At 48.0% G+C, this 11,321-nt stretch overlaps 1 protein-coding gene across 1 annotated transcript in view; it reads right to left on the minus strand.

The window, feature by feature from the left end:
• EML4 (EMAP like 4) overlaps positions 1-10,296 on the minus strand; it is a 162,849-nt gene extending 152,553 nt beyond the window's left edge. Inside the window, exon 1 of the mRNA XM_037405244.1 lies at positions 9,961-10,296. Coding sequence (XP_037261141.1) covers positions 9,961-9,985 — 25 coding nt within the window. The 5' untranslated portion in view covers positions 9,986-10,296. The remainder of the gene's footprint in view (positions 1-9,960) is intronic.
• Positions 10,297-11,321: the final 1,025 nt, after the last annotated feature.

The raw sequence follows: 11,321 nt of genomic DNA on the forward strand, positions 1-11,321 counted from the left end.
AAAGAAGTATAAATGAAGGCTAAATACTCTACCTTGGGGAAAAAAGATTTTAAAAGCCCAACCACAAACAAACCAACAATACAAATTGGAGGACACAGCTCTGCTAGATTACCAAAGCCAGAAAACACAGGTTTAGTTACAGAATTAAAGAATATTATGCTGCTAGGCAGAACCTGAAGTCATGAGGAATTATATGAATACCTGTATTACCCTGCCTTACTGGATCTGTCCTCATCACCACTCCCCACACTACACGTTCAGTCTACCACTTTCACCATAAACCCTGCACCAACATGGTGTCTTTTTGCAGTTGCTACTCCCTCTAACCTGGCCTGTCCGAAATAGAGTCCTCAGCCACGTCAGCTACAGCAGATTTCTGGTACCGGGTGAGAAACAAAAGGAAAACAAGCCGGGAGGGATGCTGCAGAAAATACATATATCCCTCGGGAAGCTTTCTGGAAAACAAACACATGTACCAAACTCAGAACAAGATTTCAAGTATTTTTTAGCTTCAGGCTAAACACTTGCCCAAGCTACAGTAGTTTTGCAGATCCAGCCTATTAAAAAGACGTTAAAACAATGTAAAATAAAAGTGTTAACAGATACAGCATCTCCCCTAACACATTTTTAATTCAAAAATAATACTTTAAGAAAACCACATTTACATCAGGAATACCATCATCAAGTCTACACTGGCTAAATAAATGGCCTTACTACTCTGGTTCTTTACAGTAAAGAATAAACTCAAATAAATCAAGCTCCTAAGCATTTCACTGTGTCTACTTCCAAAAGCAACTTACATATTCACAGTAATCATACATTCACTCCTCTACTGAGGATTCACTTCAAGAACTGGGGCAGGCAAAAAACCAAGCAGGCTGTTAGCACGGTCAAAACCTAACTGCTGCCTCACCCCATCCTAACCAAGCCTTCACCCCTCTGGGCATCTTCAAGAAAATACAATGGTCACAGATTATACAAAATACAGCAACAAATCCAAATCTGGGGAACAGCACTGCCAACAAGTCAACTTTCTTAAATACATCAGATCATTTTCATGGAAAAACGCCATCCCACATGTTAAGTGTTCAGAAAACAGGCACGCAGAAATCCTCCCCATCACCTATCCCGCTGCATGCCGAGACTAAAACCATCTCACAGCAGCGCTTATTGCAGCTATTGCAAACCTGCCAACAGGACTCTGAGCTCTTTCATGCTTATCCTATTAGGAAAAAAAAAAAAGTTTGAGCTGCTGGTTATTGTTGTCCCCCTTGCCTCATGACTTTAACGGACACATTCAGAGTTCAGAGAGCAAGCATGACAGCCACACAAACCACCGATTTCCTGCTAGATCCCTCTGATGGCATTTGCACAGTACATGCTGGGAGAGCAGGCGACAGCAGTTCAATGCAGGATTTCATAGCTAAACAAAGTTGTAATTTTCTCCTTGTTAAGAGCTCTTGTTTAAAAAAAAGTCAAGTGATACTATGCAGACGTAAGTATCGCCACGTCTCTGAATCTTGCAACTGAAAAAGTTTAATTTACAGTTCCTACCACTCAAGGTTCCTTCTTTCCACACCTCTCTTTGGAGACACCAAGCAGCACATTTTTAGGTACGCTCTCCTGAAATTCCATTCAGTCAAACTGCATCCAAAAAAAACCCCAAACCGTCACAGTTCTAACACACATTAACACATCTGAAGTGGACTTTGCTCCCAGGGAAGCCCAGATGTACATGTGGAGCACTCATCTCAGAACTGCTCCAACTCAAAAGCAAGATTTCACCACACCTACATCACACTAGAGATGTATGAGAAAATCTCTAACAGCAACACTTCTCTTTCCATTCCACACAGTCGGGTTTCCAGTATCCACTGCTCCTGGAAAGGAATTCGGTCAGCCGTGCCCTACCTAAAGGATTACGTCTACAATCCAAAGCCACTCCAAAGTCTGTCTATTAGTTGTAAAAGCCAGAGGTACTGCAAGATGTATAATAAAAAGTCTAAAAGAACTGGTTAGTTTGGGGAGGTGACGTCCATCCTCAAAAACGGAACCTGCAAGACCAGGCTTTATTCTGCCGTTCTTAAACGGAACTTGCCACTGAAACTCAGAGGTCTAATTAACTCAAGATCCATATAACACACACAACAGGAAACCTCCTGAGAAAATGGCATGGTCTGCTTGTGGTCTTGAATAAGGGGGAAGGAAACAAACTACAGCCCATCCTACTGCTGTTGTTCTGCACAGCGCTGGGCGCAAAGCTTGTCAGAACCCTGACGTAAAAGCGACATTTTCCTTTTGTTCTCAAAAGAGGAAAAAATGTAACATACAATAAACTGTAAGCAAGCTAATAGTTCTACCATTCATTTTATGTATATTTGGGATTGCTAATTTAGCCATCACGCCTGTGAGGGCTTGCTTACCTCAGCTGCTGACTGAAATCAAGCATTTTAAACCCGTTTCTACTACCCTCATGTCATAATTTCATTAAAAACCATAAAAAGTGATGAAATCATTACCTCTTGTGTTTGGACAGCAACGATAAATTTCTCTTGTTAATAGCCATTTTCTTGTTTTTGTGTCCTCAACTCAGAATAAAGAAATCCAACTCTTCTGTCTTTAAAATTATAAAGTTCTCATGAAAAAGTATTTTCATTTACTTTAGCTAAACCACATTTCTAGGCCTAACTAATTTACAGCGTCCCTGTAGGGAGCCAAATCTGGGGCTTAGAAGCATTTGTGACTTTAATTTATCCACTGGGTTTCAAACTCCCAATTTTCCCAGAGGATTACGAAAGCCTGCCAATTTAGCTTGATGCATTAAAACTGTTTACACAAATCCAAAATACATTCAAACATAAAACAGTTTGGTTTCAGTGCCCCCCCCCCCCCTTTTTTTAAAGCCCAAAGAAACTGGCAGGAGAAGTGGGAACTGACTCCAGGCTGGAGCACTGCATTCACAGCCACAAGCTGAGTTTCAGTGAAACAAGACAGGATCAGGCGAGAGACAACAATAAGTATTTCTTTTTAATTTAATACAACATCTGAAATCCAAGGTAGTTGTACCTCTCCCAAATATTTAACTGTTTATAGAGCACAGCTGTGTTGCTTCCACTCTTGTCCCTTCCACTGCACTTGTATTATGCATGTCACTCATGTACAAACAGCCCCAGAAAGCTAAAGAAAATATATTTAAATACAAAAAGACTACTTCTACAGTAAGACAAATTTGCACTGAAAAGTGTCTGGCCTGAAAGCTGTGAGAGCACACAATCCACATCACTAAATGGGGCAGAAAGGCAGCGTAGACCATCAACCAAAGAAAGCAACTGGATTCTCCGACTTGCTAAAAAAAAAAAAAAAAAAGTTGTCCTTCCCAAGGAACAGTACTGTCATGCAAAGTCGAGCAGTACAGACATTAAAAAGTCAGGAGAGTAATTGTGAAACCAGCAGTTAAAAGATCAAGACATAGCTATATTTAGTAAACATTAGGCTGAAACTATTGATGATGAGCAGAAGAGACAACTGAGAGGCAAAACAATCAAAAACCTAATAAAAAAACCTAGTTTTTCCAACCCAGTAAGAAGTCTTAGAGCAGAAAGCTTAAGAAGATTGCAGTACTCACTGATGGTATGTACTATTTACAACACTGAGCAAAAAGAAAAAAATAATAATTAAAAAAGGGGAGGGGGGCAATACCAGAAGAGAAAAAACATTCTGGATGTTCCAAGATTTAGCAATAAGCTTTAATGACTGTGGTGTCTCTCTCTTCGCATCCCACCCCACATACAGCACCACCCATTTACTTCCACTGTCTGAACTATCGGCTCAGGCTGCAAACTGCCCCGCGAGCACAGCCTTCCTAAATCTGAGTTCATGTCTGTTTCCTGAAGTCGACTCAAAACTCTCAAGAAGAGCTTGCACCTCACCACGTGGTGTTTCCAGGTACCCATCCTTCAGCACCCAATGACAGAAAAGCCTAGAAAACCAAAATTCTGTATCCATTTCAACAAGCAGATGAAAGCAAACAATTCCTCTTTAAACTGTTGGTGCCTGTGCTCACTTGTTTACAGAGAGGAAAAACGAGGCAAGCAGTGGCTTCACCTGAGCTCGTAACTAACTATAAAAATATTACTTGAAAAGGAAAGTAGGGAAGCTTTTGAGTTGTTGTTTATCAGGTGATTCTCATCTCCCGAACAGAAGCACGTTCCTACTAGAAATGCTCAACACCAGAAGAGCAGAGACTTGCACTGTCATCATACATGCCACGTGCTATAAAATTAATTATGCTCTAGCGCCCTTCCTATTACATTATGTGTGGGTAAAGCAGGAATAACATTCTTGGCCTTAAAATTACATTCATTAAGGATTAGATTTAGCAAGGACCTAAACAGAGAAGGGAAAATAAACCTCGATAACTGACAGAAACCACACCAAGGAGGGAAGCTGCTACTCTGCAGAGCAAGGAGTGACATAGAGCTCTCCCTGTATGTTACTAACAGCACAATTAGCAACATAATGCTGCTTACAAAACAAAACCATGCTTCAGAGGGCTTGTAAGAGCACTGCTCTTCACCATTTTTTTTCCCTCTTACATGCTTCACAATATGAAGCACAGAAGAAAAAATATCCTTTCAGAGTAGGCTCTTCAGGCAAGAGAAAATTGTGTCAAATAACTGTACTTCCCATATCAAAAATATTCAGTTAAAAAGAGTATGAAAAACACACTGTGAGGCCAAAAATTCTTCTCAGCATCCCAGGCATTAAAAGCCTTTCTAGAGGACTAAGAAGAGAGTCTCTCTATTAGAGAATGCTGTGTTTGGGATTGTTTCTTTTTTTGTTTTTAAAAGTAAGAGTGTTACTCACAACCAGGCCAAATATTGCCAATTGCTCTGTGCAAAAAAAAAAAAAAAAAAAAAAGATTGTTTTGTAAATACACGATCCTTTGCTTCTCAGCTGGCTACAGAGCAAAGGGCTCCTCCTCGCTGCCCGTTAAGTAGAGACCCCTGCAGCAAAAGGTGGGCCACCGCCGCGTTTCTAAAGCAAACAGCCTGTTCTCCTTGCTGCTATAGTTTAATCATCCCTGGCACCAACCAAGGCCATCCTTCTCAGGCAAGAGAGACTGACATCCTGCCAAAGTTTTTATTTTTCAGAAGACCAGCACACTGACAATAGCACACAGCAACCCCACGAGCAGCGCCCCGCAGACCGAGCTGAACTGGCCCTGGCGATGAGCAATCGCTCTGCAGCACCACTGCCGCTTCTGCAGTCTAGACGGGCAACCATAAAACTTCACATTCTAGCCCAAATAAATGACAAATACCCCAGCTTGCTGTAGCCAGTCATTCCACATGCTCGCATTTCTCGGTACTGAACCCAGCCAGAGATGAATCATGATGCACACATGCTCCCCAGGCTCCGAGCACCACCAGCTCCTCAGCTCCAGCTCCCCTGGCCCCTCCAGCGTACCTGCCCGCCCATCGCTGGGGGCTCCAGAGGAGACCACTGACTGGGGTTTAGCAAAGCCATGGGGGGGCTCAACAGGCTCTGCTGGCTCTTCCAGCGCAGAGCAGCAGCCCGCACCCACGTCACCTCCCCAGCAGCTACACGATGCAGACCAGACACACCTGTGGAACAGGAACTTTTCCCAACAACTTTTATACAATATGTAGTAAAAGAAAAGGGGGAGAGGGGAATAATTAGGAACTGACCCACATGCCACCCCTCCAGTAAGTAGCTGGTACATATACTGCAGTTAGCAGTAGTATATATACAGTGACAGAACAGTATGTAGATCCTACATACAATGAAAAAATGATTCTTTTATTATTTCTCCAGTTCTTCCTCCAATAACATCAACAACAGAGCAAAACGCTGGTCTCCAATTAGTCATTACAGCTCTCCTTTGTCTTCTGCTTCTCTGAAAAAAAATGCATAAGCTCAACTACTCTTTAAAAAAAACAACCTAAATTATTCTGCTTGCCCAAGACCTCAAGAGAAGATTGATTTTGTTTTTTCCATGAAAATATTTTCAATCATAAGAGAATTTTTCAGTAAAGACTACTTATAAGCTTCAGGACGTCCTGCACAGCTGCACAAAAACCACAGCTAGAACTCAGAAATTGAGACTTCATTTATTTTTATGAGTTATTATTGTGCCACAGACCTCATCGCTGGAGAGAGTTCTATTGAAATGCTTTATACCATGTTATCATCATACACTGGTGACAAACTTGGAAACGGTTGTAGTCATTTTTTAACATAATCTGATGAATGCTTCCATATCTTTGTTTACAATGAGTTATTGTTACAGAACTCAATTAGCAGAGGCAGGGAAAACAATGCAACAGCTAAAAGCAATGGAAAACTGTCCACCAAGGAGCACCCCTCACCAGCCCCAGGCAGCCAGTCACAGCTTACTCTTCATCAGCCTAAACCTAGTAGATCTCATACCTTAGCCAATTAACCTTACAGAAACTGAGATAAACAAACAGCTTAAGAGGGCCACCTAAGAGCTGCCAACAACACACACTGCCACCATCCCACCTACCGCCAGCTGAGGACTCCTACCACTTCCCTCCCCCTGCCCCACACGCTTCTCCTACCCTCTAAAAAGCCAATTTCGGCAGAAAACCACGGAAACAGCTGGGGCAGGCAGGAAGGCTGTAAACCGATATACTCCACGATGACACGTAAAAATCAAAATTACTGTTTGCAAAACCATTGGTCTTCAACAGTCTTGCAGCCCTCTGATGGGCATCTCCGAACCAGCTGACCACGGGCTCACAAGCAGCAGTGTGAGGGTGGAAATGATGCAGGGCAGTAGCGCAGGACAAAGGGAGAGGGCTACAGTGGGACGACCCTTACCGGCAGCCTTGGCTGTACTATGTCCTACATGGGCTTTCTGGTTAGCCTGCCCTTTTTTTTTTTTTTTGGGGGGGGGGGGTTGGTGGGTTTTTTTGGTAGAACTCTAAGCTTGATTCTTTTGGTAGAATTAACAGTGTTTTCTTTTCCCTGAAGATGCTGCCGCGAGAGAACTTGGCAGAGCCAGAGCCAGACACCCATGCTGTGCTCCTGTCTCGGCAAAGGCGCAAGGCAGGAGCCTAGGTGCTCCGTCCAAGTTCCTGGGCCTCTTGTTCCCATTCAGAAGCACATTCTTTCACTTCCAGGGATGCATCTGAAAAAGCAGCTGGCCAAAATCCATTGAGACCTCTGACAATAGTCGCGTGGGGAATGCTCAAATGTAAGGTACGACTCTCCTACTTGGGGCAAATAAATGCTGGTGGTGATACTCACTTTGCTGCTGGTGATATTCAAAAAGATACTGAAGTCCCAGCAAATGTGAAATAACTCTGTGTTTTATCAAAAAAGTAAATCAACATCTATTTCAGCTGTACAAGTTAACTCATAATACAGAGATACTTTTTTACTGTATACAGTAGTTGCATACTCTTGAGTGCTGCATAAGCATTTACTAAACCAATAACCAAAAGAATTTTCTAAATTACATATAAAATAGTTTCTTTCATCTTTTTATTCTCATAAAAATTTCAGTGTGGAAGCCAAAAGAAAACAGCTGCGTAAAGTATTTTCAACTGCAAGACATGTAAGAAGGTATTTCTGCCTGTGCTGGAGGGCACAATCTGTAATAACATTTTGCCTTCCAGATAATGACAGGAGGCATTAAAAGGACAACTTGCTCTCTAATAAGCTCGCTTGACTGGTTGAGCATGCACATACACAGATAGCACAGTTTTGCCAACAATAATTTCAATTAATTTTTACATTTCATTCTAAATTACATTAATTTATGGCCTTCCTAAAAGACACTTAGCAGACAGCTAATTAAATTCAAGCCATTAGATTTTAATTAGAGATGTTTAAAAAAAAAAATTATCTCAGAACAATTCACACACCGTCGTGGACAGACACTACAGGCTTGTTAGCAGCTAGAGCAACCAACAAGTGATTATAAATACAAAGAGGACTAAGCAAAACGATTCAAACCTGAGAACAAGAAAGTCGTGTACTTCAAAGCCACGGATTCTGGGAATGCCCTCCCCTCAGCCCAAGCCCAGGAAACCACTGCGCATCAGTGCTCGCCATAAAAGCAAAATCAAAGACCAACTAACAGTGAATATCACGATACACAGTTCAAAAGGTTGAGCTGAGCTTAATCCTCATTAAATTCTAATAAAACCACGGTGCCTTCCTGACCAAACAGTGAAACAAATTAAAGGCCCAGATGGAGCCTCCCTTAATAAGACCAGCGGGATGCTCCGAAGCGCCCATCACCCCTCCATCCCTGCACCAGCGCAAGGTGCTGGGCCACCCGGCCAGCCCACGCCATCGCTCAGGGAGCAAGCTCCGCACAGGAGAAATGATGCTTTATTATTTCAAAATAATTAGGGGTTTTTTCCACTTCCAACAGAAAACAGTTATTCTAAACATCCACCTCAGCGGGGCAAATACTCCGGGCGTTAAAAGCAATATCGGTGCCCTTTGATACGGTGATCAGTTCCGCTACTGGGTAAAGAGGTTCATTAATATTAACCGTGGCACATTTGCATCTGTCACCCACAGGCACAAGCTCCCCTCTGAAAACCGGGCACAGAACCCCTACAATTCCTCCCTGTGTCGCTTTTTGATTGTCGGATATTAAATGACCGTGGAAGTTACTTAAGCAAGGAGAGTGTGTCAGGCAAAGAGCCAAACTACCAAAGCGTACTGTTAATTACGGTGCACCAGTTTGGCTTGGACAGGTGCCCAAAATGCTGGAGTTGACATTTTGAAAACCTGAAAGGTTAGGATCACGCTCGCCAGTATTTAAACGAGTCAATTTTTCCAGAAATTTGAGAACTATTCGCTATTATTACAGATTTCACAGGAGTGCCGTAAAAATAAATTAATCTGATTTTTAGAGTCACGGATTTCTTCTGCTAGGGGAGAGGGCGCGCGGCGGATCGCGCAGCGGCTGCGGAGCGCTGGGAGCGCGCGGCCGGCGGGGGAGGCGCGCAGGTAGGCACGCGCGCAGCGCCCGGGCACCCTGTCATCTGCGGAACATACGCCGGAACGCGCGGGCTATACAGCCCCGGCATCTGGCGACACTTGCGGCTCACGCTTTTAATCGGGACGACTGCATACGCCGCGCAGCCCGTCCTCCGCATCATTCAGAAAGTGGGCTGGCGAAGTAATTCTGCCTAAAGAAACCGCTGACAATTTGCCGCAGCCTGCCTCCGCAGAACTGCGGAGAACGCAGCCCGGCCGTTTTCTGGGAACACTGGGATAAACGAGCAGTAAACGTTTGCGATCCCCCCACAGCTGCAAGCAGAGGCGCCTGACGCCGCGGGGGCCGGGAGGGCTCCCCGGGCACACGGACGGATGCGCGGCCACCGGGAAGGCGCTGGTCCCCCGCCGCTCCGCACTTCCGCGGCGGGCGGGCACGGCGGGGGGACACGAGCCCGGCCCCGCCGCTCCCCGCCGCCAGGGCGCTCCCGGGGCTCCCCCGCTGCGGCACCCGGGCCCGCTGCGCCCGCCCGCCCCCGCAGCCAGAGGGGAAAAGGGAAAACATGACAGTAATTTCAAAATAAAATTAAAAAGCACCAACGAAAAGCAACAGCCCAAGCAACTAACTCCGGGGAAGCGCAAGCCCACGGCGAGGAAAGAACAAAGGAGGCAAGTGCAGCCGGAGCGCTCGCAACAGATGGTTTGAAGCTGACCAGATTCCGCACTGGCATCCCCTCCCCTCCCCTCCCCGCCCGCCGCCGCACGGGCGGCGTTTGCGCGCACCGGCCCGGCCGGCACCGCGTCCCCGGGCAGCCCCCGCGGCACGGCGCGGCACGGCTCGGAACGGCCCGGACCCCCCGCCGGCCGCAGGTGCGCGCCCCGCGCAGCCCCCGGCACGCCGCCCCGTCCCGTCCCGTCCCGCCCGCTCCCCTCACGCTTCCCGCCGCCGCTTACCCAAACTCCCGGCGAAACCGTCCATTTTGCGGGGGGGGAGACCGGCGCCGCAGTCCGAGGCGAAGCCGCCGACGCCGGCCGGGACAGGTTCATTCACCCGCGGCGAGGCGGCAGGCGGCAGCGCCGCAGCCCGGCGCTCATGAGCCGCCCGGGGCAGCGGCGGCGGCAGCTCCCCGCGCTCGGCGGCGGCGGCAGGAGGCGGCTCCGGCGGCTGCTCCTCCTCCACCTCCCGCTGCTGCTGCTGCTGCGGGGCCGGCGGCGGCGCTGCCCGGCTCCGTCCCTGCGCCGCGACCCCAGCACAGCCGCTAGTGCCGAGCTCCTCCCGCCGCCGCCAGCGCCGCCCCAGCGCCCCGTGCTGTCGTGCTTCCGACTCCGCCCGCGCTGGCACCCGCCGCTTCCCCCGCGGGCGGCCCGGCCCGGCCCCGGCCCCGGCCCCGCCGGCGGGCAGCCCCGGCGCGGCGCGCGAAAGGCCCCCGGGGCGGGGGGCGCCGAGCGCAGCTTTCGGCCGGGGGCGCCGGTGCCCGGCCCCGCTCCTCGCCCGCGGGCACCACGCTCGGTTTGCGCCCTGGAGCCGCTACGCGGGGCAACTTGCGGGAGGGTTAATGGGGCGGCTTAATATAATGATCCCAGCCCTCACACCGGAGACGTGCTTCGATTAACGCACGAACGTTGGGTCACACTAGTTTGGGGAAGCTGCCCCTGCTTAACGCCGAGCCAGAGGAACTGTCAGTTCCGCACCCTCGGGCTGCTCGGAGCCGCGTACCGGCGCTCTCCCGCCACCAGCCACCCGGCTGCCTCCTGCAACTGCCAGCCATGTGCTTGATGACGAGGGAAAAGAGAAAGTAGAACCAGAAATTCAAGTCAGCCATGCTGCCTACCATCTCATGCCTCAGCCGAGAGCGTTTCGCGTGTTAGGCAACACCACCAAGTTTTGCGAGGCATTGCTTTTCTCCCTGGTCAGGAAAACCTGCGTCCCCATTGCAACACCCTGCCCTGCTGCAATCACTTCCCTGCAACGCGCTCAAGTGCTGGTGCTGTGGCTGCACAGGCAGACAGGCCATCGCCTCCCCAGCACGGCCCTGGCACTTGGGGCTGGGCTGGCCCTGGCTGGGCACCAGGTGCCCACCAAAGTGGCTCTGTCACTCCCCAGCTCAGCCCAGGGGCCCGGGGATCACTCAGCAATTACTGTTACACACAAAACAGATTCAGCTTGGGGAAAATGAGTTTATTAGCATCCAAATCAGAAAAAAACACATTCCCCCCACCCCTCCCTTCTTCCTGGGCTTAACTTAATTCCTGATTTCTTTGCATCTTCCCTGAGTGGCACAGGGGGACAGGGAATGCGGGGTGAGGTCAGTTCA

This window comes from Falco rusticolus, chromosome 12 (assembly GCF_015220075.1).
Source record: "Falco rusticolus isolate bFalRus1 chromosome 12, bFalRus1.pri, whole genome shotgun sequence".
NCBI lineage: Eukaryota > Metazoa > Chordata > Aves > Falconiformes > Falconidae > Falco > Falco rusticolus.